Genomic DNA, 25,391 nt, shown 5'->3' with positions numbered 1-25,391 from the left:
TCATTCTCCTTCATTAATTGGTTGATTTATCCTTATGACAGTGTCACACTGTTGTGATTACTGTAGCTTTGAAGTTTTGAAATCAGGAAGTGTGAATTCTCCAACTTTGTTCTTTTTCAGGATTGTTTTGGCTATTCAGGGTCCCTTGTATTTCCATATGAATTTTAGGATCAGGTTGTCAATTTCTGCAAAAATGCCAGCTGGGATTTTGGTGGGTGTATTAGTCTGTTTATGTTGCTTATAACAAAATACACAGAACTGGGTAGTTTGTAGAAAATGAAATTTATTGCTTACAGTTTTGGAGGCTGAGAAGTCCAAAGTCCATGGAAACACGTTGGGTGAAGGCCTTGGTGGTGGTGGGGGGGGGGGGAGAGAGAGAGAGAGAGAGAGCACAGAGAGAGAGCGCACACTCTTGCACTCTCCTTAAGCCCTCAGAACCACACCCATGAACACCATCAAACCATTCATCATGGCATGATCCTCACAATCCAATCACTTCTTGAAGGCCCCACCTTTATGATTACCATAATAGGATTTCCCACCCTCAAGTTACAGTGGAGATTACGTTTGGGAGGGACATCCAATCCAAGGCAGTGGGGGTTGCGTTGAATTTTTAGATGCATTTAGGGAGTGTTGCTGCCTTAACGGTGTGAAGTCTTCTGATACATGACTTTCCACTTGTTCATGTTGTCTCCAGCTTCCACAGTGTTTTACAGTTTTCAGCATACAAGTCTTTCACCTTGGTTAAATGTATGGCTCATTTTTTTGTTTGTTTTTTATGCTATTGCAATTGGAATTGTTTTCTTAATTTTCTTTTTGGTGATGTTTCTGTATTGATCTTGTACCCTGCAGCTTTGCTGAATTCATTTCTTAGCTCTAATAGTTTTTTTGTGGATTCTTTGTGATTTTCTATACACAAGACTATGTCATCTGCTGGCAGAGATGCTTTCCCTCCTTTCCAACCTGGATTCCCGTTACTGCATCTGCCTTCTGATCTGCCCTGGTCAGAGCCTCCAGTACGAGGAGATTGCTTAGCGATGGTGAGAGGGGACATCCTCACTTTGGTCCTGATTGCAGGATATGAGGTCCTGAGCTCATTTGCATATGAACTTAGCCGTGGGGTTTTCTTTGAAGTCTTTTATCAGGTTGTGGAAGTTCCCTTCTATTCCTGGTTTGTTGGGTGGCTTTTGTTTTGCTGTTTATCAGGAAAGGGTGTTGGAATTTGTCAGTGCTTTTTCTGCATCTACTGAGAGATTTTAGGGTTTTTGTCCTGCCACATTGCCTTTTATAAAACTTGAGGAATCTGAATTGGAAAACACCTTGGCCTCAGGCTCTGTTGAAGGAACAGTACCTGTGTTAGGATTTACTTCTTGGTTTGTAGAAACAATTGTAAGAAATAATACAGGCAACCTTTCCACCACACCTGGAAGGAGGCGGCTATTAGGAGTGCCAGCTGCTGCCGTCCCAGTGTGTCCACCGTGATCAGCTGTGTCACTCATTCTAGATGACAGGTCCCCACAAGGCCTGCCTGGGTCCTGGATCCTGGACTGCAGTGCATCTCTGTGCACGCTTCCAGCCACTAGCGGTCATTGGAAACTGAGCATGCTGCTGGCCCCAGGAGGGCCGCTGAGGGTCGCCAGGCCCCTTTCCCGCCTGTCTCCACTGTGTTCTTACCAAGTGGTCACAGCAAAAGCAAGGACACGTGTGAACTTATCTCCTTCCCCGAGTCCTGACATCCCCATTTATAGTCGAAGACCAAGGCTGTGCAGTTGCAAGAGATGGAGCTGGTACAGACTGCTGCTGGCTCAGAGCCTACGGCCAGTGCTGGTCTAGAGGTTTTGCCGCTTGGCCTCGCTGCTCAGGGAGGACGCCGGGATTCTGCTCTGTCTTGGGCCAGCATCGTCGTCCCAGGGACTGTGAGCGTGGGGAAGGAGGCTTCTCTTTGCGTGTGGGTCTTTGGTCTTCTTGCGGTGAGGGGCTGGTCAGCTGTGATTATTTTTCGGGACTTGTAGTGATGGTTGTCCAGTCACCTCCTCAGAGGGGCTGTGTTGAGCTGGGTGGCAGGTGTTTCTGTCGTTACTGTCCTGGAAGTGCTGGGATTTGATATGTATTGCTACTCAGGTAGCTTGACTTGCTGTATGATGAGGTAAGGCCCCCCTGCCCCCGCCCGGCAACCTGAGGTTGTCTTCTCCTGGTGTGCATGGGGAGCAGGTACTCAGGAAGGACTTGCTGGGTGCCCCGCCCTCGGGAGGCTCTGGGGGAGAGCAGTGCAATGATGAGCACCTCCTGTGTGCAAGCCCAGGGCAGGGGCTCCTTAGGCTGCGCGTGTAACCTGCGGGGCATCCTGGAGGGCAGCTCAGGGCCCAAGGGTTGTGGGAACTGTATGTGGCGGCCTTCTCCAGCCTGAGGACCGCTGGACCAAGAGGGCAGGGAAACCGGGGATCGACCGGGAGGACCTGGAAGACACCCTGGGCCGTAGTCATGAGCAGAGCCGCGGGGCAGGGGGCCGCCCAGCCCACCCACTGCACCGCTGGGGACAGGCAGCTGGCGCCTGACCCAGCCCCGGGCTCTGTGCTTGGGAGGCCGTTCGCGCTTCCGGGGGCGGGGCGGGGCCATGGCGGGGGCGGAGCCCGTGATGGCAGGGCCGGTGCGGGGTGGAGTCATGCCGTGGGCGGGGCGGGGCCCGGCGCGGGGGCGAGCAGCGGAGCGGATGAGCGCGGTCCCGCTGCTGCGGCTCCGGGGCGCGGCGCGTGCGCTGCTGGGAGACACGCCCCGCCCGCGACCCCGGGGAGCCCCGACGCTGCGAGCCCGGTAAGGCGTGGGGAGCGCGAGGGGCGGCAGGAAGGCCGGGATGGGAGGGGCCGGGCCCCGGGACGGCCTGCGCGGCCTCGGTCCTTGGTCCTTCCGTGGAGTCGGGCGGGCGGTGCCGGAGACGTGCGCGCACGTGTGTGAGCGGCCTCCGGGTGCTCTCCCTTGGGGGTAGCCTCCCGCATTTGGGGGTAAGCTTCATTTGCGCGGCTGTGCCTGGGCCTCCACGCTGCAGTGTCTGGGTTTGAACTTTATGAAAAGCTGGCGTTGCTGTGTGTGGTCTGTAGACCGGCTTCCGTTCCCCTGGTTGGATGCAGGGCACTCAGTGTCACTTGTCGCGCACTAGGAGCCAGCCTCACCTGAGGGGCCATCAGTGCTCCCAAGCACCTTCCTGGGGGCTTGTGGAAGAAGCCCTGTGGCAGGTACAGGGCTGGGATAGCCACAGAAGGGTGGAGGTCTGTGCATGAGAGGTCGGCCGTTTCCTAAGAGTCTAGAGGGTGTACAACCTCCCATGCATGGAAGTCCTGTAGGAGTTCCCACTGGTCAGTTCTCTCTAGTTATCGATTGTTGCTAACCCAGTATTTTCACGTGCTGTTAGTAAATCCGTTTAGCCTCAGGCAATGCAGCAGAAATGCCCTGCCTGTCTCTGGGAGCTGGGACAGCTGGGGGGCGGTGTGTGCTGATGGGCCCAGGGCAGGCCTCCTGGAGACTGAGGCTGGGAACAGATGAGAGTTCAGACCTGGGAGGGGATGCCCTGGGGATGACATGCTGTCTCAGGAAGATTGGGGGCAGATGGGGCAGGGACCTCAGCAGGGAGCCACACCCACAGTTAGCCCTTCTTGAGGACCTCATGCTCGCAGCAACTCCGTCCCCTGCCCCAGACTTTTACTACGTGCCCAGCTCCTCTGTGGGATGCACCCGGTCCCCTGCTGTTGTGCCATCCCCTCTTCCCACAGGCCACCTGTCCTCCCTTGCTGAGCTCCTCCAGCGTAGACAGGCTTTCTGTTTAGCATGGAGGGGTCCTGTGAGACCCTGTCACCACCTCCCGAAGGATTCTAGGCCAACGCTGAAGGGGCACAGCCCAGGAGAGGCCCATTTCCTGGCCCTTTCCCACTTAGCTGGCTCCCCTGTACCCCGAGGTGGTGACTCGCAGCACACATGGCAGTTCAGATGGGGAGGTGGGCCAGGTGCATGGCGCTGGTGTTGAGGTCAGCAGGTTCAGTCCTGGTGGGCACACGCCCTGGCAGGATGGCCACCTGCCCGCCTTCGCTTCACCTTGCTCTTCAAGCCAGTCTTGTTTTCCTCGACTCGAAGGTGGTGGCCACGGTGCTAACCTGTATGGAGCTTTGGGGAGGGGTCAGTGAGGGAGAAGGCAGGAAGGACTCAGCTCAGGCCTGGCACATGGCGTCATGCAGCATTGTGAGAGTGACACACTCTCATCTCGTGTTTTTCCAGGTGGGAGGAGGAGAAGAGCCAAGATGTGAAGTGGACCCAGCTGGAGCACAAGGGCCCCTACTTCGCCCCCCCGTATGAGCCCCTTCCTGATGGGGTGCATTTCTTCTACGACGGTGAGGGTGCGAGGGCTCTCCTCGCTGTGGGCTGGTGACCTGTGTCCAGGAGCTCTTCCGTCTTCACCCCTGGGTGTGGGCGCCCCTCATTGGTGTCTGGGCTACCGCTGCTTCCTGGTGTCCTCAGAGCGTGGCTGCCACGCTCATTGTTAGACATGAATGGTCCGTGTGCAGAGCCCACCTTCCTGGTCTGGGATTCAAAGGCTTCTGGTTGACTGACCCAGATGGCACAGAGGGCAGTAGCAGTGCAGGAGTCCACCTGATGTCCCCACAGAAGCGTCTGTTCCTTCAGGCTTTGTAAAGTTTGTCCTTACGCTTGCCCCGCTGGGTGGGGTGAGCCAGTGTCTGGTGGCTCCTGTCACCCTGCCTTCCTGCTGTGCCCTGCACAAGGTGTTCTTGGGTTTGTGTTAGTTGGGCATGTTCATAGCCAGGACACACCTCCGGGTGAGGGGGTCAAGTCTCTCTGTTCCCATGGCATTTTGAGTGTACGTGGTGCATGTGTCACATGTATGTACACACATGCACGGAATGGTTACCTGGTCACAGTTTGCATGTCTTAATGAGATGCTGAACCAGTAGTTGAAGTGAGCACTGAGCGGCCTCCAGAATCAGGCCCCTGGCCCTCGCAGCCACCTCATCCTCCCACCTCAGTGCCCAGGAGTGTCTCCCTGATTCTTGTGCTGCTAATTTACCTGTTCTTTGTTTCTGCTGGAGGGATCCTTCTGAAAAAAGCAAACCTCTTCTCCTCCAGGGTCAGGCCACGCCATTAGCAGTGCTTGTGTGCGCTCGCACGCCAGCACACACAAACTCACAGGCACACGTGGAAACGTGCAGACACGCACAGGCCTTCACTGGCCTCCATGGCCACGCATGGCTACGCCGCTCTGCCTTCTGCCAGCCCTACTCTCACTGGGGCTCTTGGAGCCCTGGGCTCCTGGAGGTTTCTGGGCCTCCCTGTGGACCCTGCTGGGTCACGCTCACACTCACATTGTTGAACTCCATTGATGTAGTTTTTGGTTCAAAACTTGTTTCTTTGAGCTCGACTGTATGTTCCTGGAGGACAGACTTCTTGCTGGGCTTTTAGGCCTGCCCACACTGTGTGGCTCCTGAAGAAAGAGCTGCTACAGGGGCTCTCAGGGCTTTGACGGTGGTTGGGCAGGCGGCTGGCGCAGGCCACGTGGACAGTCCTGGGGGGAGCAGCGTTGTGCAGGTGACCCCAGGCACGAGGCGTGCTGGTGCGGGAGCTGAACCTCAGCCTGTGCTGCCCATGTTGTGGCCTCTGTCCCTCTGAGAAGCTGGTTTGGGGAAGGATTGCTGCTGTTTATCATGAATGCCTTTTTTTTTTTTTTTTTTTTGTCTTTTTTTGTGACTGGCCACACCGCGCTCAGCCAGTGAGTGCACCGGCCATCCCTATATAGGATCCGAACCCGCGGTGGGAGCGCTGCTGCGCTCCCAGCGCCGCACTCTCCCGAGTGCGCCACGGGGTTGGCCCAATCATGAGTGCCTTTTTCCTCATTAACTAATTCACATGCATCTTTCCAACATTTCGTTATGAAAAACTTTCAGACATACAGTTGAAGTAATTTCGTGGGGAACACACACGCCCCCGTTAGCGCTGTACGCCACCTGCTTGGCCTCCCACTTGGCCCTTGGCCGTCTCTTAAATCATGCTGATTTTAGCGTAACACGTAGGAAAGAGCTGAGCAAAGAGTTGAAGGTATTTAAAGGTTACACCTTAAGTTATTTGCATCTTTCTGCTTTGAAGCTTTAACTTTTATTTTGCTTTTGTAATTGTAGAAATTTGTGTGTTAAAATCGCATACATTGCATTTCCCTGTAATACAAACGTAGTAGCAAAATAAAGCGTGGACAGAGGGAGGAGGTGAGGGCGGCAGCTGCTGGAGCCCTGCCACGTCGTTGACCTCCTGAGACGCTCGGCTGACTCCACACGGCCGCTGTAATCAATCTCAATTTAGAGTGTGCTTCTGAATTTAAAAAACAAAAACCTAGCACCTTGCTCTTACCATAATACAGTCGTCCCTCAGTATACATGGGGGATTAATTCCAGCACCCCTGATGGATCCAAAACCCGTGGATGCTCAAGCCCTTTTCATAAGATGGGTAATAATCTGCATGGAACCTACATGTATCCTCCAATATACATTAAGTCACATCTGAATTACTTATGATACCCAAGTAGTGTGAATATTAAATAAATAGTCGTTATAATATTTTTAAATTTATATTATTTTTTATCCTATTGTTCCTTTTCTTGAACATATTTACTCCGTGGTTGGTTGAATGTGCGGATGCAGAGCCCACAGATGTGGAGACGACCGGCCATATATCCTGAAGTGTAATTTAAGGTCACAGGCTTGTGTCAGCTGGAGGGTGAGCCTGTGGCTGTTCCCTGAAGCAGTGTGTCTTCTCATGTCTACAGGAAAGCCCATGAAGTTGAGCTTGGCAGCTGAAGAGGTTGCCACTTTTTATGGGAAAATGTTGGATCATGAATATACAACAAAGGAAGTTTTCCAAAATAACTTCTTCAGCGATTGGCGAAAGGTATGTCGCCCTGGGTGGCCACAGCAGCTGGACTGTGCTGTGTGACTAGGCTGCTATGTCTGCGTGGCCTCTCACGCTCTCAGTGGCCCCCTTGCTTTCTCAGCATGGCCTGGAGCTCTCTAGACATCTCCCTGCCTGGTGGCTTCCCTCGGGAGGTGGAGAGGCAGGCAGAGGGAGGGGAGCCCAGCGGGCTGGGCCTCACTGCCGGTCCAGCTGGAAGGACAGTGGCAGGGCTCTCAGAAGCCGGGAGTGCAGGGGCCCAAGGTGGCGTTTTCTGACCCCAGGAAAACACATTTGGTGGGAAGCTCTTTGAAGATGAGGGTGCTACATTAAGATTTTTTCTTTTCTCAGTTTTAAAACTTGAGTTACACATGAGTCTGGACTAGTCTTTGCATCCACACTCGTGTGACTCCTAGTCTCCTTCCTGGGGTCCCTGTTGGTGTGATATCTGTGGCTGTGTCCCTGGCTCTTGCCTGGCGGCTTGCTCCTGGTGGTGCTGGCAGTGTTGACCGTGCGCTTTCAGTCATCCACTCCCCTCTTCGTGGGCTCTTGGTTGTGTCCTGTGGTCCTGCCTTTCTCCCCTCGTGTCAGGGTCTCGTGTTCCCAAACTCTGGCTTTCATGGGTGTTAGTTTCTGCACAGTTGTGATCATATGTGTATAATGTGGTTTTTTTCCCAGCTACCATTTTATAATTTTTATTTTTCCATGTTCGTGTGTAATCATCATACTGTTTTCCGCTGTGCTTTGAATGTTTGCATCCAAAATTCATGTTGAAACTTAATCCCCCGTGCAGCAGCTGTAAGAGACTGCGTCCTCACGGGTGCGATTGATGCCTTGCGCCGGGGCTGGAGGAGATGAGCTAGCGCTGGCCTGCCATCCCTCCCCCATGCAGGGACACGCCTTCAAGGCGCCACCCTGGAAGCAGAGACTGGGACTTCACCAGACACCAAATGCTGGTACCTCGATCTTAGACTTCCCAGTCTCCAGATCTGTGAGAAATTTCTATTACTTATAAATTACCCAGTTTCAGGTATTTTGTTATAGCAACACACAGAGACTAAGACAAGTTTCTTTATGAGTTTCTTAATGTTGTACTGAATGAATTCATTGTAATTTATTTAGCTCTTTCTGGATTACTTATCCTATTTCCAACTGTCCCCAATGGTGTTAATTATCATCATCGCACTAATAGTGGGTAATTTATTTAGGATAGGATCTCAAAAATGGAATTATTGGATCAAAGGTTTTAGCCATTTTTATTATTGAAATGTGAAATTGCTTTTGGAGAGTGGTGCCCTCGGGTGCCCTGCCCCACCCTTGCATTCACAAAGGGGAGGGGGAGACGGTGGGATGCAGGCTGTACTGGTGGGGGTCTGTGGCTGGGAGGGGGTTGTCCTAGTGGGGGGTCTCTGGATGGGAGGTGGGCTCTCCTGGTGGGGAGGTGTGGGCAGGAGGCAGGCTGTCCTAGTTTGGGGATCCCTGGGCAGGAGGTGGGCTCTACTGGTGGAGGATCTGTGGGCGGGAGGCGGGCTTTCTAGTGGGTGGGTCTGTGGGTGGAAGGCGGGCTCTATTTGGGGGGGGCCAATGGGAGGGAGGTGGGCTGTACTGGTGGGCGTTCTGGGGGCAGGGGGCAGGCTCTCCTAGTGGGGAGTGGGCATTGCTTCTCACTGGTCTTTTGCACCTGGAGCATGGCATGGGGCACAGGGGCCCTCACCCGAGGAGGGGTGTGATTGTTGGTGCCATGCAGGGTGGCATTTGGGATGTCAAGGGTGAGAGTGGCGCTCAGACTAGGTGTGTCTGGGGCCTTGGTCCTGAGGGGCTGTGCTGGGACAACCACTCTTCTCTGAGCAGTAGACACTAGTCCTGAGCCCCGTGCTTCCACATTCACCCTCCACACAGGGTCCCCAGGCTTCGCCCACCACTGTCCTGCCCACCTGGGCCACTCTTGGCCCGATGGCTGCAGGGGGCTGGTGGAGGCAGGTGGCCATGGCACTCTACCTAGAGCCTGTTCTGCCTGCTTCCAGGGTGTCATGTTGTCCTTGTAGAAGGGCCCCCAGCTTGGGGGGACGTCCACGCCGTGTGGCATTAGCTGTGATGAGAGCACGTGTGTCTCTGGTTTTGGTGCAGGAAATGACAGTAGAAGAGAGAGAAGTCATCAAGCATCTGGACAAGTGTGACTTCACGGAGATCCACAGATACTTTGTGGACAAAGCTGCAGCCCGCAAGGCCCTGCCCTGGCAGGAGAGACAGGTCAGGCTGCCGTGTGCATCTGCGCCCTCGCCCAGTGGCCTACAGCCTGGGCCAGCAGCCCCGTTCTTCGACCTAGAAGAGCCCCTCCTCACAAAGCCCTTCCTCACAAAGCCGCTCCTCATGGGCTTTTGTACGGGGGGTCCTCAGATGGTGGCTAAGGCCTGGGGAGCTGCTGCCTCAAGTGCTCAGACATGCTCAAGTTACATGCCTTTAAGTGGGTTTAAATTGTAGTTCAGTTTACCCAGAGTGCATTGGAAAGTAAGTCCACCGTTGGAGAGAGAGGACATGTGAGCTAGTGTCAGCGATGCCAGTGGACCTGTGGGCGGGCGTGTGGGCCAGGGGCAGGACGTGGGAGGCGCAGTGCGGCCTCACTTTAGTTTGGGTTGTTCCTCTGCCTGAGCGCAGCAGAAGCCACCAGGCCGCCATGCTGCCGCTGCTCGAGCATCTGCTTCTCAGGGCTTGGGGAAGGGTGATGGATCCCTCTCCTCAGCCGGCAGTTACAGTGGGTTAGGGTTTATTCTCCAACCCATCCCGCCTTAGTTTTCCTCCTACGCGTGGGGCTACCACGCTCCCCTCATCTGGCGTGGCTGTTGGGGTCTGAGGCCATGTGCAGGGGTGGGGTTGGGCCGTGATGTCCCCTGCAGGCCTGCGCTGCTCCAGCCCCATCAGCCGAGGTGGGGCATGCCCTGGGCAAGCTGTGGGGACTTACGCGTGTTCTCTTCTCTCCATGTTGCTGTACATGTGCCTTCTCCTCAACTCAGAAGCTAAAAGAAGAGGCAGAAAAACTTCAGCAAGAGTTTGGCTACTGTATTTTAGATGGTCACCGAGAAAAAATAGGCAATTTCAAGACCGAGCCGCCTGGGCTGTTCCGCGGCCGCGGCGACCACCCCAAGATGGGGATGTTGAAGAGGAGGGTCATGCCCGAGGACGTGGTCATCAATTGCAGCAGGTATGGGGACGGTGGGCTAGGACTGACTGCCAGGCAGGGTTGTCTTTGGGCTTCAGCCCCTCCTGGGAGAGTGAGGCATGTCCAAAATGTGCAGCTGGCAGCACCTGGCCTCAAGAGGAGCAGGGACACAGCTTATGGGACACCTCTCTGCACAGATCAGAAATGCTGGTCACGTGACACGTTTCCCAACCAAGAAAGTTTCCTGCATGTTTTAAACATATGTTTTTTCAGAATACTCTGGATTGGTCAGTCTAGTAGCACATCAGTGTTTTGAACTTATTAGCAGAAAGTTGTGAGCAGTGGGGCGTGGAAAGGTTTGGTGGTGCTGAGTAATCCTGCGTCATGGGACCAGTGTGCCAGGTGCCAGCAGCCCTGGGGACTCGGGCAGCAGGAACCTACAGGTCAGACCTGCAAGGCTCATGCAAGCACTCAGCCTTGCCAGGGTGGCCCTCAGCATTTGGTCCCACCCTGATCTTCATGTATACGGGAGGTGGGTTGGGTAGCTGCTTTGGTCTAGGCAGTCTGGCAGGCCGCTCCTGAAGCCAGACTTGGCCAGGAGCCCACCATGGGCCACCGTATGGGACAGTCATGCAGTGATGCTCATTGTGCTCATATCTCATAGCACAAGGCCTTGAGATTATGTTTTGCTGCAGGGACTCAAAGATCCCCGAGCCCCCAGCAGGCCACCAGTGGAGAGAGGTGCGCTCGGACAACACCGTCACGTGGCTTGCAGCGTGGACGGAGAACATCCAGAACTCCATCAAATACATCATGCTGAACCCGAGCTCAAAGCTGAAGGTGCGGCTGGGACCCCCATTGCAAGAGCCCGGAGGCAGCTCAGAAGTGCAGAGCAGATGGGAGAGTGGCGGGTGGAGAAGCCCGTGGGCCCCTCCAGCTGCTGCTGAGGTCATGTTGTGCCCAGTGGCCAAACATCTTAAAATCAGGAAGAGACATTCACAACTAGTTCAGATTTCACTGAGGCTGGGCCTTGCTGCCACAGCCTCTGACCCCACCGTGCCAGGAGCGTAGACGCGTGGTGGAGAGTGGACGGCTTTCTCCTCTATTCCACAGGACTGCGAAGAGTTTCCTTTACTGCTTATTTTCTTTATTTAGGGGGAGAAAGATTGGCAAAAGTATGAAACAGCTCGACGCTTGAAAGGTGTTGTCGAGGAGATCCGCTCTCAGTATCGGGCTGACTGGAAGTCGCGGGAAATGAAGAGGCGGCAGCAGGCGGTGGCCCTTTACTTCATTGACAAGGTGTGGGCCACTGTTCCAAGTCACCTTCTGCTGCCACTCATCACGGTGGTCTCAGAACCACGGCCTGCTGGTGGCGTTGGTGCAGGGACGTTGGCTGTGCCTGGGAGAGGGGTGTGCATGTGCACGGGTGTGCGTGTGCACTCTGCACGCCCTGACAGGTTTCCGCCCTCGCCAGCTGGCGCTGAGAGCCGGGAACGAGAAGGAGGGTGGCGAGACGGCGGACACAGTGGGCTGCTGCTCACTGCGCGTGGAGCACGTCCGGCTGCACCCGGAGGCCGGTGGCTGCAAGCACGTTGTGGAACTGGACTTCCTGGGCAAGGACTCCATTCGCTACTACAACAGGGTACCCGTGGAGAAGCCTGTGAGTGCCGGCGCGCCGTGGCCTCGGGTCTGGCTGCCCTGTCCCTGTCCTCATGGGGTGCGCTAACTCTGGGTGCTCTCTTCCAAGCTGGGGAGAGGCGTGGTGGAGCGTGCAGCCTGCTCGCTGAGCCCTGCCTGCTGGAGCGCCCGCGTGCTCTGCAGCTCAGCCAGTGTGCAGCAGAGCCCTTTCCCCTCTGTGCCCTCCTGCGGGAAACATGAGTTCAGGGGTCAGCTGTGAACGAGGAGGTGGCTGCACTGGGTTCACCTCCCTGGTGACACCTGGGGCTCCCGCAGGCGGCGAGTTGGACGTGCAGATGCCCTTTCAGCCCCTCCTTTAGCTCCTGGGTGCTCTGTCTCACAAGAGGCTGCTTCTCTCTCCCATTTGCCTTCATCTTATGAATCTTGTCTGAGCAAAGCTCTAGGGTTGAGATTCTTTCTTTCAGGTGTACAAGAATTTACAGCTGTTCATGGAGAACAAGGACCCTGGGGATGACCTTTTTGACAGGCTGACCGTAAGTCTCTTTCTATTTCCAAACGCCGTCTTGACGCGGGCCAGGAGAGCATGAGCCGAACTCACTGTGCTCTTTAGAGAAGGCCCGGGGCTGTCTTTGTTCTGCCCCTCCCTGCTGAAATCCCCTGCCCTCTGTCCTTTCGGAGGCTGGGATGGCACAGTGAAACTGCTCTCCCCAGGGACCACATTCATAGAGACCTGTTTCCTTCTACTGTGCTCAGACGGCCACCCTCAACAAGCACCTGCAGGACCTCATGTGCGGGCTGACGGCCAAGGTGTTCCGGACCTACAATGCCTCCATCACTCTGCAGGAGCAGCTGCGGGAGCTGACCAGCGGTGAGTAGGCCCCACCCCCGGCGCGGACTGTGGACCATGTCCCCCCGTGCTGACCACGTCCCCACGCCCATACACTGAGCAGTGGCCAGCGTGCCCACTGCCCCAAGCAGGGCTCTCAGGCAGGAGCTGCCTGACGATTGTGCCTTGGCAGGTGCAGGGCCCTGTTCTGGGGACATGCATGGTGGGCTGACGCAGGGCTGTGCCATTGGTTGAAGGGTGCTGTGCCATTGGTGGAAGGGTGCTGTGTGGCCGGAGTCCAGCAGAGGAGGAGGGAGGCGCTGGCTTCCAGCACAGAAAGGAGCCCATCTGCTCGTGGGCCCCGGGCATCCCCAGCTGTGTGTTCCCCGCAGGGCCGGCTCCCCATGCAGCTCCCTTCTCGCCCGGTCCTGGCCTCGGTCTCTGCTCCTCTGATCAGTTCTCGAAGGCACCTCTCAGCCCTCTGCTCTCTCCCCTTGAGTGCTTGAACATTCTTCCCCTGCTCGGCCTCTGGGCCTCTCCATTCCTGCCTCTCTGCCATGCTCCTGGGGATGCTCTTCAGGCTTTGTGTGGGGTTTTCCTCCCTCTGCCCTTGACAATGCGTCCGCCTGGTGACTTTAGGGAGCAGAGGGGACACAGATCTCTGGCACAGGGCACCTCTGAGCCAACCCTCGGCAACCCTCGGCTGCCCTCCTCCAGTCAGACGTGATGGGGGCGGGATGTGCCCATAACGCCCTCCTGGCCCCATCCATGCTGCTTCCTATGCTCAGCCCTGGCCAGGGCCCATGGCCTGACCCCCGCCTACCCAGGCCCCCAAGCAGGGCTTCCTCAGGAGGCTTGAAACCTGGTGCCTTTTGGGGTCTGGTCAGGCTGTAGTGTGGACCCTGTGCTGCCGAATCCAAGCCTGTGTGCCCCCATCCCGAGCTAGAGGGGCCTGTGCAGCTCTGAGCATGGTGTCAGGGAGCTAGGGAAGTGTTGGGGCAGGTGCCAAAGAGAAGGGCTTGGAGGTGGGGACGCAGAGGAGAACACGTGGGGAGCCCCTTGCAGAAGAAACCAGGGAGATCCTGGGGTTGTCCAGAACAACCTGGTGAGGCCACCTGAGGCAGGCCTAGGACAGATGGACCCTGATGTGGAAGCATCGGGACATGGGACTCAGCAGGTGCAGGAGGGGTGTGGAGACAGCGGCAGGAGGATGTTGGGCTGCTTGCACGGTGACTCAGGCCAGTACTTAAAAACCCCAAGCCGTAGTCTCATGAGTGGACAGTGGGAATAATGACAGTACCTTGTTGGGACATCGTCCACTGAGGCCAGACACTGCACACTGTCCTGGAAACAGATCTCTGCGTTGTATGGAGGCTGCTGACTGGGGAGGACCCCTGAGCCTGTGCCTTCTCTGACTCTGGGCTGCTTCCTTCCCTGGGAGCCTGGGGGGCCCAAGCTGGCCCTGTAGTATTGCCTGCAGGATGGAAGTGTCCCCTGGGCCCCCTGCCAGCCCCTTGTGTGACTCCTGGGCACCTGCCTACCACATCTGCCGTGGCGCTGTTACTGTGGTTCTGCCTGCTTGGCCCCAGTCTGTGGGGCTGCCTTGGACGGGTCATTGACCCCTCAGCCCTGGTCTCCATCCCACGAGGATCTGTGTCAGTGGAAGGGCTCTGTGTGGTGCTGGTCGAGTAAGGCTGCTCAGCGCGGGTACAGTGGGACAGCTGTCCTCAGCGGCTGCTGCTCACGGAGTGTCTCTGTTCAGCTGAAGACAGCACGGCTGCGAAGATCTTGTCCTACAGTCGGGCCAACCGGGCCGTGGCCATTCTCTGCAACCATCAGCGAGCAACTCCCAAGACCTTTGAGAAGTCAATGAAGAATTTGCAGGCGAAGGTATGCAGCAGACGGCGATGGCTTTCCGCAGGGAGCCCCTCACGGGAGCCGGGCCAGGCTCGCGTGGCTCCTCTTCCTCCACTGCTCCCCTGGTGCTCGCTCACAGGCTGGGTGAGCCCCCTATGGGTGGACGTGAGGGTGCAGTCGTTGGGGTGGTGCCGGGTGAGTCAGGGCTGCCCCGGGCTGCCCTAGTCAGGAGGCAGCTGCCCTGAGGGAGAGCCTGCCCCCCAGCAGAGACCAGCTCGGCTCAGGCTGGGGGCCAGCCCGGCGCTGCCCCTGGTCTTCCTGGCGGGACCCAGTCTGTGTGTTCTGGTCCAGGAAGGAGTCAGTGGGGCAGGGGCCCTGGGCGGGGGGTGCTTCAGGTTCTGCAGCTGCAGCAGGTGGCATCTTTGGGCCTGGAGCCCTCTTGGCTGTATTCTGCTGTTTAGTCACAGACCAGATTAGGGCTGGCTCAGCTGTGCTCCTCAGCAGGGCCTTCTCCCAGGGTAGTCCCGGGGGCAGGAACAGGTGGGGACAGGAGCAGTCCTGCCTGGGCCCCTTTCCCTTTGCAGATCGAGATGAAGAAGGAGCAGGTGGCCGAGGCCAAGGTGGAGCTGAAGAAGGCGACAGCTGACTTCAAAACCAAGGGGGACGGCGCGTCCAGAAGGTGAGTGTCCAGGGACCTCCCTGTCTGGACTTGGGCATGGTAGTCCTGGACTTAGCTTTCCCTTGTTTTTGTTTTCAGTTGTTATTTTGTGACTTTTAAAAGTACAAACTCTACAATTTTTGGACAAAGGAGAGACAAACAGAGCCACCCAAAGGGAAGCCCTGGCCTCAGTGTGGCCCGTCAGCCACCGGGTTAGCATGCCACATGGCTCAGGGCTGTTGGGCCCCATAACACATTTCACCCATTTAAAATATACATTTCGGTGGGTTTTTGTGTTTGTTTTTTTAGCATATTCAGAGGGGTGCAACCATCGCCACAATCAATTTTAGAACATTTCCATTACCCCAGAAAGAAACCCTGAAGCCACCAGCAGCTGCTCCCCATGCCCTCCCCCAGCCCCTGGCGATGTACTTTCTGTCTCTGTACGTTTGTCTGCTGTGGACTCTCCAGAGAAATGGACTCATACAGTGTGCGGTCTTTTGTGTCTGGCTTCTTCCACTGAGCGCGATGTCTTCCACGTTCACCCACGTAGTAGTGCGTGTCAGAACTTCATTCCCTTTTATGACCAGATAACGTTTCATCATATGGATTGAACACACGACTTCGGGTTGTCTCCACTTTTTGACTCAATATGGCGCTGCCGTCAACATCTGTCGATAAGTCTTTCGCATGTTTTTGTTTCCCTTTGGCATATACCTAAGAGTAGAATTGCTGGGTCATTTGGTAACTCCACGTTCAACATCTTAAGAAAGCGCCGGATTTCTCACAGCAGCTGCACCGACTCCCGTCGCCGCAGCAGACGCTGAGGGCTCCGATCTCTCCACAACCTTTGGTCACCCTCCCTTTTCTTGATCCCACACTAGTGGGTATGAAGGGGCATCTCTGGCTTTGATTTGCATTTCCCTGATGACTGACGATGCTGAGAATCTTTTTGGGTGCTTGTTGGCCATTTGTGTATCTTTGGAGAAATGTCTGTTCCAGTCCTTTGTCCATCTTTCAGTTGGGTGGTTTGTCTTTTTATTGTTTAGTTACAGGAACTCATTATTTTCTGGATACAAATCCCTTATCAAATGTGGTTTGCAACTGTTTTCTCTTGTTCTGAGTGTTGTCTTTTTACTTTCTTGCTGGTGTTCTTTGAAGCACGTTGTAAAATTTTGATGAGTCCAGTTTATTTTTATCTCTTTTGTTGCTTGCCCTTTTGGTGGTGTTTCTGAGAAGGCTTTGTCTGACCCAGGGTCATGAAGATAAATTTCTAAGTTTTGTCCTAAAATGTTTATAGTTTTAGCTCTTGAATTTAGGTCATTGATTCATTCTGAGTTGATTTGTGTTTGTAGCCTGAGGTAAAGGTCCAACCTCATTCTTTGCATGTGGGTAGCCAGATTAGTCTCAGTATGTTTGCTGAAGAGACAATTCTTTCCTCACTGAGTGGTCTTGGCCCCTTTGCTGAAAATCAGTTGATTGTAGATGTGTAGGTTTATTTCTGGACTTAGAATTCTATTCACGTTGGGCCGGCCTGTGGCTCACTCGGGAGAGTGTGGTGCTGATAACACCAAGGCCACGGGTTTGGATCCCATATAGGGATGGCCGGTTAGCTCACTGGGTGAGCCTGGTGCTGACAACACCAAGTCAAGGGTTAAGATCCCCTTACCGGTCATCTTTTTTTTAAAAAAAAAAAAAAAAAAAGAATTCTATTCACGTTCATTTGTGTCTATCCTCATGCCAGGACCACTCAGTCATTATTACTGTAAGTTTTGCAATTAGGAGGTGTTTTTCTCTATAAAGATTGTTTTGGCTATTCAGGGTCCTTTGAAATTCCACATGAATTTTAAGATCCACTTGTTAATATCTGCAAAAAAGCCAGCTGGGATTCTGCATTGACTCTGTAGATGACTTTGAGGAGTATTGCCATCTTGACGATGTTAAGTCTGTAAACACAATGTCTTTGAACAACTTAGGTTTTTAATTTCTCTCAACAAAGTTTTTAGTTTTTAGTGTAAAGTTTTTACCCTTTTTTTGTTTAAATTTTATTTTATTCTTAGGTATTTTATTTTTTAATGCTATTGTGAATGGAATTGTTTTCTTAATTTCAGTTGGCAAACTCTTATGAGTTAGAGTGGTGGGGACCCTCCTGAAATCCAAGTTCCAGATACCAGCCGAGGGCCCGCCTTGTGAGCTTTTCTAGGGATGGTCAGACCTGCTGTGCTTTCTTCCACACTAATATGTAGAAATACAATTGATGCTTGTATATTTATATTGTATTCTACAACCCCAATAAACTCATTTATTAGTGCTAATTGTTTTTTAGTGGATTCCTTATGATTTTACGTATACCAGGTCATACTGTAGCAAATAGAGATCATTTTACTTCTTCCTTTCCAACCTGAATGCCTTTTTTATATTTTTCTTGCCTTATTGCCCTGGCTAGAACTTCCAGTACAATGTTAAGTACAAGTTACATGATCGGATATTCTTGTTTCTGATCTTAGGGGCAAAACTTAAACTCTTTCACCACTGAATATTATTGATGTAAACTGTGGGTTTTTTAGATGTTAAAAAACTTCATTGAGTTAACAAGGTTCAATTCTATTACTAACTTTTGAGTGTTTTATATCATGAAGGATGTTGGATTTTATCAAATCCTTTTTCTGCATCTATTGAGATGATCATGGTTTTTGTCCTTTCTTAATATTGATTTGGTTATTACCCTAATTTTTGGATGTTAAACCATCCTTGCATTCCTGGTATAAATCCTTCTTGGTTAGTTGTATAATCTCTTTCATGTATTGCTGGATTCAGTTTGCTTGTATTTTGTTGAGGATTTTTTGCATTTATATTCATGGGGATATTCTATAGTTTTCTTATGATGTCTTTGGTTTTGGTATCAGGGTAATGGTGGCCTCAGAGAATGAGTTAGGAAGTGTTTTGTGAAAGTTGGTGAGGAATTGGTGTTAATTCTTCTTTAAATGTTTGATAGAATTAATTCTACACTAGTGAAGACATCTGGGCCTGGGTTTTTCTTTCAGAGAAGTTTTAAAATTGCTGGTTCAGTCACTTTGCTTGTTATAGGTCTGTTCAGATTTTCTGTTTCTTCTTGAGTCAGTTTTGGTAGTTTGTGTCTTTCTAGGAATTTGTCTATTTAATCTAGGTTATCTGATTTGTTGGTGTGCAGTTATTCACAGTATTCCCATATTTGTTTCTGAAGTGATGTCTCCTCTTTCACACTTGATTGCTATGGCTGTGGTTCTTAAAGGGTAAAAGTTTTCTCTTCATGACAAGTGTCCTGAGGTGCATAGGTATGTTTTTAATAGTGGTGTGTGTGCATGTGCATGTATGTGAGAGAGAGAGGTGTTGAGGCATTAGACCACAGGGTACTGGGGGACTAGGGCTGTCCCCACCCTGAGCCCCAGGTCTCCAGCAGGAAGTGCAGGTCTCCTGGGCGCTCGGCCCACGTGCTCCTCCCCTCCATGGTCCAGCGCAGCAATTCAAGTTCTCTTCTTTTGCCAGTTTCCTGGAAAAGAAGCAGCGGCTGCTGGAGAAGCTGGAGGAGCAGCTGGTGAGGCTGCACACACAGGCCACAGAGAAGGAGGAGAACAAGCAGGTGGCCCTGGGCACGTCCAAGCTCAACTACCTGGACCCCAGGATCAGCATCGCCTGGTGCGTGGGCCTGGGCCTGCCCTTCCCACGTGCAGCCTGGGAGGGGCCTGAGAGGAGGCTCTGCTTCTGTCCCATCAGTGCCCTGTCTTCTGTACCCCTGTCCCATGTGCCCCTTGTGGTCATCCGGTCCTTCCTGTGACCTATCTGTCTCTGCTGCTGAGTCCTGTGTCATCTGTCCTTCTTCCCTGGAGCTTTGGGACACACAGCCTGAAGCCAGTGCAGGGCTTGGTGGGGGCCTGGGACACGGAGTCACAAGGCTGTGCCCAGCCCACACCTGGGAACGGGAGGTAGCTAGGTCTGGGTGTCCTCTGAGTACCCATTTGGGGGACACCTGGGTCACAGCAGGTGCAGTGTTCGCCTCCCCGACACCCTCAGGATGGGGGGGGCACGCATGTGGTGGGGGCCTGGGAGGAGCAGGTCCAGGCCGTGCATGGCCTCTCTGGTCTCCCTGCTGTGCTGAAGCTAACACTCTCTTCCGAGCACCTTGGTGTTGGAGGGGCAGGTGCTGGCTTCTCAGGCTGTGCCATCCTCTCCACAGGTGTAAGAGGTTCGGGGTGCCCGTGGAGAAGATCTACAACAAAACGCAGAGGGAGAAGTTCGCCTGGGCCCTCGCCATGGCAGACGAAGACTTTGAATTCTAAATGGTTATGTCTGTCTGCCATTTATCCGTTAAAACTTCTTTTGTGTTTTTTCACTATTAAAGCAATATTGGAGAATTTTGTACAATGAAACGTTTTGCACAAGCGTTTGTTGTGTCATCTTATAGAAGAAAGGCCATGACCAAGCCCTGTCCTCGCATGATGTCCTCGGCCCTCACATCCCAGTAGCACCCCAGGCCAGCCCTCGCACCAAATCCTGCTTTGGGAAGAGAGAGGAAAGCGTTTTCCCATGTGCTCTGAGGCTGGGGGCCCTGGGGTAGGAGGGTTCCATGTCTCCTTAGGGCCCTCCTGCCTCTCTTCTCTCCGCAGGGGGCCTGGCTTCCTCGCAGAGTCCTTCAGCCCCTCCCGAGTTTCTCTGCAAGGCCACCAGTGCCTGCCTCGTCACTCAACCCAGCAGCCACTTTGTGGTTCCCAGCTCACCGCAGCTATGCCAAGCTCTTTTCCTACAATGTCCTCCTGCCTCAGTTTCCCAGCCTATGTTCTTGCAGCTCTCCTGGTACCTCTTGGGCTGTCCTCTGTCTCCTTTGCAACTCTGGGTCCAGCTGCTGTCCTGCCGTTCAGTTTTCTGCTCCCCCGAGCCACCTCTGTGGCTGTCTGCTCCCTCACACTGGCACTCTCCCTGGGGCTCCCACCCACCCCATGGCTCCTGCAAGGTGGCTCTCTGTGCAAGGTCTGCTCAGCCCAAAGGACCTCAGTTCATGTGTGAGAGGGCCCTCTGTGGACCCACCAGGCCTAAGGTGCTCCTGCTATGGGGGACTGTGGCTGGGGTGTTGCTACCACCAGCCATGAGCTGGGGCCGGCTGCCCCCCAGGACTCAGCAGAGTCCAGCTGCTCCTCTCCGGTCACAGGGCCCAGCTGATTCCCATCAACGAGGCCCTGGGCTCACATCACAGTAACTGAGAATGATTCCAGGGACCCCAAGGCTCTCCCGTCCCCACCCAATCCCAGCAAGGCTTTCCTGTGCTTGTACACAGACAAGATCTGTAGAAAAGTGAAATCATGGGTCGGGGAGGCAGTGAGGGCATCAGCTGTGGGGCCTGCCCCCAGGAAGGGCACCAGTGTGCACGCAGGCCTGGCTGCCGCCTCGAGTCTGTCCTCGCGGAGATGGACAAGGCGGGCCTTCCCTTACCATACAGACGAGGGACTACTTCATGCCTGGAAATTAAACCCAGGAATTCCCAGGGCCATATTTGCCCCCTTCCTTCTCCACATTGTGTGGTTTGGGCCCAGCCCAGGGAGGGGCTGGGGGCAGGAGGGCTCTGGGGACTCTTGTGCCAGGGTGCCCCTCTCCAGGGCCCTGGGTCCCACCATCCACACCTGCATGCTCATGCAGCTGAATATAATTCACTGGAGAGCTTGTAAGGACACTACCTGCCCGGTCTCAGGTCCGCTGAGCAGAGCCTCCCATCCCCTCCCGCACACGCGTGCTTCTGTCCTTTGAGGCTTGAGGCTGTGACCTGGCTCACTTCGCTGTTTCAGTGCCCCTTCTCACAGGCGACAACTTAAACTCTTTGAACTAATTCTCTGGACTGACAGTCTCTACAGATTGTAAAAGGCCTTTTCAGACTGGTGAACTATCTGAATAAAAACGTGAACACACAATGTACAAAAAGTACAGTCTACAGGTGAAAACTTACCACATTTTGGGCAGAGAAAAACTATGTAAATATATCAAGGAGGGAAACAATAATGGGAAAGATAACTATTTGCTGACATAAAATATTTCTTTGACTAAAAATGCCATAATCTCAGTTTCTCCTCGAGCCAAATACACACTTACTCCACGACTCAGCAAGTCCACTCCTAGGTGCACAGCAAAGAGAAATGAAGGAATACTTACGGCGGCTGGATTCAGGTAGCCCAGGCTGGAAGTAACCCAGGTGTCCTCTAACAGTACAACGGATAAACAATCTGTGAATATTCTTGCAGTGGAATACTAATACCTAAGGATCTTAGGAACACTGTATCATTTTAAGCCACTAGCTTGTGGGGTGGGTTGTTACTCAGCAAATGCTAATTTAGAAATTGGTTCCAAAAGTGGGTGCTGCTATGGACTTCCAAATTCATGGACTGAAGTCCTAATCACCAGTGATGGCATTTGGAGGTGGTGCCTTTGGGAGGTCATTGGGCTTAGAGGAATCATGAGAGTGCAGTCCCCACGATGGGATTAATGCCCACATAAAAAGAGGAAGAGACACCAGAGCTTCCTTTTCTTCACCAAGGAAAGGCCACGTGAGCACACAGCTGTCCACAGACGGGCCTTCACGGGGAACTGCATCTGCCAGCACCTTCATATCGGACTTCCCAGCCTCCGGAACTGTAAGACATATGCGGGGACGTCAAAAAGTTAGTGAGAAGGGCCGGCCTGTGGCTCACTTGGGACAGCGTGGTGCTGACATCACCAAGTCAAGGGTTAGGATCCCCTTACGGGTCATCTTTAAAAAAAAAAAAAAAAAGTGGAGAAATGGAATCACAGTATAAAAATAAAAAATGTAAACTTTAGTTCTGAGCATAAGCTCCATCAAGTTCAAGACACTTCTGTAAGCAATATCAGCTATTCAGTCCATCCTTAAAGAACTCAAGGTCCTGGGCACTTAACCATGTCAACGCAGTCTTTTTTACATTATTAACTGAAGAAAAACGGGTGCCTTTTAAAGATTTTTAAGATTAGGGAACAAAAACGCCAGAAGGAGCCAGATCAGGACCGTAAGGGGGATGCCTAGTGATTTCCCATCGAAACTCTCCAAACATGGCCCTCGCTTGGTGAGAGGCGTGAGCAGGAGCACGGTGTGGGAAGACTCTGGAGAAGCTTCCTCAGGGGTTCTGCGGCTGAGGCTTGGGCTAACTTTCTCACGACACTCTCACATCAGCACGTTACCATCCTCGGCCCTCCAGGAAGTCAGCAAGCAAAATGCCTTGAGCATCCCAGAAAACTGCTGCCGTGACCTGCGCTCTTGACCGTCCGCTTCTCTTTGACTGGATCACTTCCACCTGCTGGTGGCCGCGGCTCTGACTGTGCTTTGTCTTCAGCATCGTGCTGGCAAGCCCTGTGTCATCTCCCGTCACAGTTCTTCACAATCATGCTCAGGATCGCGGCCCCCCTCGTGTACGGGTCCCACTGACAGCTCCGCGCTCGTCTGCAGGGGGTCTGGGTGCAGCAGTCTGGGCACCTGTGGAGCAGAAAGTTTGCTCAACTGTAATGTTTCAGTCAGAATCGTGACAGCTGAACCCACTGAGATGTTTGTGGTGGTGGCCGTTGCTTCTGCTCTTACTCGTCAGTCCTCTGCAACTAGGACACGGACAGGACTCGTGTTTCCTCAGAAGCCGACGTGGCTGGGCTGCCGCTGTGGGCTTCGTCGTCAACGCCGTCTCGTTCCTGCTTGACACGAGCTGTCCATTTGTAAAGCGCTGATTACTCTGGGGCACTGTCCCCATAAACTTCTCGTAATCATCAGTGATTTCACCATACTTCCACCCAAGCCTCACCATAAATTTGCTGCTTGTTCTTGCTCCAGTGAGCATCCTATCCTGCTCACACATGCGATAACAACTTAGTATGAGTTTATTTTGGTGCGAAAAAATCTTGCTATCTGTGCCCAGTTTTTTCATAATATGCATTTTCCATGAACTTTTTGAAGACCCCTCGTCAACATCAGCTATTCAACAACTCAGTCTGGGGTTTTGTTCCCACAGCCTGGGCTAAGGCAGTGCTGAGGGAGACGCACATGCTGACTCTGAGCCCAGGCAGTGCGGGGTGGGGGCTGGGAATTGTAAGAAAACCGCCAGCAGAGCCTGGGGGAGACGTCCATGTCAGGCAGGAGTGAAGGAACACTGCCTTCAGTTAAGGGGGCAATTAGAAAACAAATGTGGCTAAGAAGAGCTCCAGACAGTGTTGAAAACATCAGTTGAATGCTTCTAATTGCACAGATAAGGTCTGCAAGAGTGACACAAGCCAGACGGAGATGTCCCATTTGCAAGCGAACTTTAGAGCAAATACGAACAGCTGGAGCTTGTACTGGTTTGAGAAATGAACCCGTTTCACATCTTGTCTCTCCAGTCAGCAGAAGAATCTTAAAGTAATAATTGCCCTCAGGGTAAAGATAAAATCAAGGTCGTGGTCATAATACCCTTTGTTAAGGCCTCAGAAAAATTTACAATAGTATCTAGTACAAACCCTCTCAGCTAGACAAAAGGGTTTCTAAGGATCTAAAGGATCCTGTCCTACAGCACCCTAACACACACCACACAAAACAGAGAATATACTGATTTGAAAAAAAAAATTTGTTTTTGTCTCACGAAGGGGACTGTAGTCTTCTGCATAGGAAACCCGTGAGGTTTTTTCGTTTGTTTTTTATGCTGCTGGCCGGTATGGGGATCGGAGCCCTCGATCTGGGTGTTATAACGCCACTCTCCAACCAGACTGAGCTAACTGGCCGCACTAAACCCACAGGATTTTTCAGGGAGTTCAAATGAAGCAGGACTAAGTCAGTTCAAAATGAAAAGGAGGCGTTTGGGTTCCCAAATTTCTACAGGCCAAGTAAGCAGCCTGAGAAAGCGACTCAATTGCAAATACGGGTCATTTGATGTCTCAAAATACAGAGATAGAGAAAAGAGCTCAGGGGTAGAGCCAAGATCTGAGACAAAAGAAAAAATGGGCAAGAATGTTACTCCCAGGAAAAATGGGGCCCTAAAAAAGGCACAAACGCTCCCCACAAAAGGAGATCAGCAACGTGCTATTGCCTGAATTATAAAACCTCCAGGAGCTGGTCCGCGTCCGCCCTGCGCCTCCCGCCCCCTTTTGCACATGAGAGAGTTTACTGTTCTTATCCTGGCCCGTCCCAAAACTCTACGTTGGGGGAGGAGCAGAAAATTTACTTTTTGTTTATAGGTCCCTGGCTCAAGGGGCATCTCATCCACATCTGCGCCAGATGAAAATCATGAGACAGCCTTTGAGCTTGACACATAACGGATGGGGCTTTTGGGTGCCTTAAAAGGGTCAGCATATGCCCTGTGTGGCGGGAAGGTAAAGACTGTGGCACGGAGCGGACCGCGGGGAACTTCTCCCATCAGTAAGTGGAGTTTACCTGCCCGTGCCAGGCTTCCCTTTGCTGCCACTGTGGGGATTGGCCACATCACTTTTTTTGTGTCAGATTCCGTGTTCACGACACCATTTCTTCCTCTTCCTAGGTCACTCCCTCATTTGGTTGCTCCTCGTTAAGTAGCTACTGAAAAAAAGTCTCAGGAAAACAATTTGGTGAGTTTGCATATCTGAAAATATGGTTATGCTATCACCACACTTGGTCATTTGGGCAGGTGTAAAATCCTAGGTGGCAAATTATTTCCACTTGTAGCTTTCAAAGCATTGTCCCACTGTCTTCCAACAACTGAGAGGTTCCCGCGAGGACCTGTATTCCCGACCCTGTGTGCGTGATCGGCCTTCTCTCTCTGATCATCTGTGTCACTGATCATCTGATATTTCATAACATCAGGCCTGGATGTAGGTCTTTTCTTCATTTTTTGTGCAGCATTTCGGCAGGTGCTTTTACTCTTGAAGTAATGCCCTCTTTTCTAAGAGCAGGACTGATGCCACTTAAGATAGCCCCTCCATTGTGTGAAAGTTAGGCGGGAAAGTGGGGGTGGGACGGGAGGAGCTCCACTAACTGCAAAATTAGCTCATGTACTGCTGGCTTGCTTGCATTGGCTAATACCTCTTGGTGCGGTGATCAGGCGACTGAGTTGCCGTGCTTGTAGCTTTAAAAACCGAGAACAAAGACAGTTCGGGGCCGCACCTTGAATTGGCTGGTGCAGTCCCGGCCGCTGGAAATAAAAATCTTTTTCTCTTTTTTATATCAGTCTCCAAGGGTGATTTTCTCCTGACGCCTATAACACTCTAGAGATTCATGTCTCTCAGTTCTGGGGTGAAATTAAAATTATTTCTCTGATAATTTCATTTCCACCATTTTCTGTTTTCTCTTCCCCTGAAA

At 52.8% G+C, this 25,391-nt stretch overlaps 1 protein-coding gene across 3 annotated transcripts; it reads left to right on the top strand.

The window, feature by feature from the left end:
* The first annotated feature begins 2,690 nt into the window (after window positions 1-2,690).
* Window positions 2,691-19,457, top strand: TOP1MT (DNA topoisomerase I mitochondrial). 3 transcript variants are annotated; one of them, XM_063079688.1, is made up of 14 exons: window positions 2,691-2,811; window positions 4,264-4,376; window positions 6,816-6,937; window positions 9,065-9,187; window positions 9,949-10,136; window positions 10,790-10,934; window positions 11,250-11,393; window positions 11,569-11,754; window positions 12,197-12,265; window positions 12,486-12,600; window positions 14,321-14,448; window positions 15,000-15,094; window positions 18,599-18,748; window positions 19,287-19,457. In XM_063079688.1, exons 1-14 carry the CDS (start codon window positions 2,711-2,713, stop codon window positions 19,387-19,389), a joined length of 1,782 nt encoding a protein of 593 aa, XP_062935758.1. In that variant the 5' UTR covers window positions 2,691-2,710; the 3' UTR covers window positions 19,390-19,457. The 3 variants fall into 3 exon arrangements, with proteins under 3 accessions (XP_062935758.1, XP_062935760.1, XP_062935759.1); XM_063079689.1 differs by lacking the exon at window positions 2,691-2,811 and adding an exon at window positions 2,925-2,999; XM_063079690.1 differs by lacking the exons at window positions 18,599-18,748; window positions 19,287-19,457 and adding an exon at window positions 15,664-15,702.
* The last annotated feature ends 5,934 nt before the right edge of the window (window positions 19,458-25,391 follow it).

This window comes from Cynocephalus volans, chromosome 15 (assembly GCF_027409185.1).
Source record: "Cynocephalus volans isolate mCynVol1 chromosome 15, mCynVol1.pri, whole genome shotgun sequence".
NCBI classification, from domain to species: Eukaryota; Metazoa; Chordata; class Mammalia; order Dermoptera; family Cynocephalidae; genus Cynocephalus; species Cynocephalus volans.
Note: the sequence above shows the minus strand (reverse complement) of the source record. Positions and strands in the feature narration are given on the sequence as shown.

Coding starts and splice junctions, on each gene's coding strand:
- TOP1MT (XM_063079688.1), top strand. CDS start 2,711: ATGAGCGCGGTCCCGCTGCTGCGGCTCCGGGGCGCGGCGCGTGCGCTG. Junction 11,755..12,196: donor GGGTACCCGTGGAGAAGCCT/GTGAGTGCCGGC, acceptor TCTTTCTTTCAG/GTGTACAAGAATTTACAGCT. Junction 14,449..14,999: donor TGAAGAATTTGCAGGCGAAG/GTATGCAGCAGA, acceptor TTCCCTTTGCAG/ATCGAGATGAAGAAGGAGCA.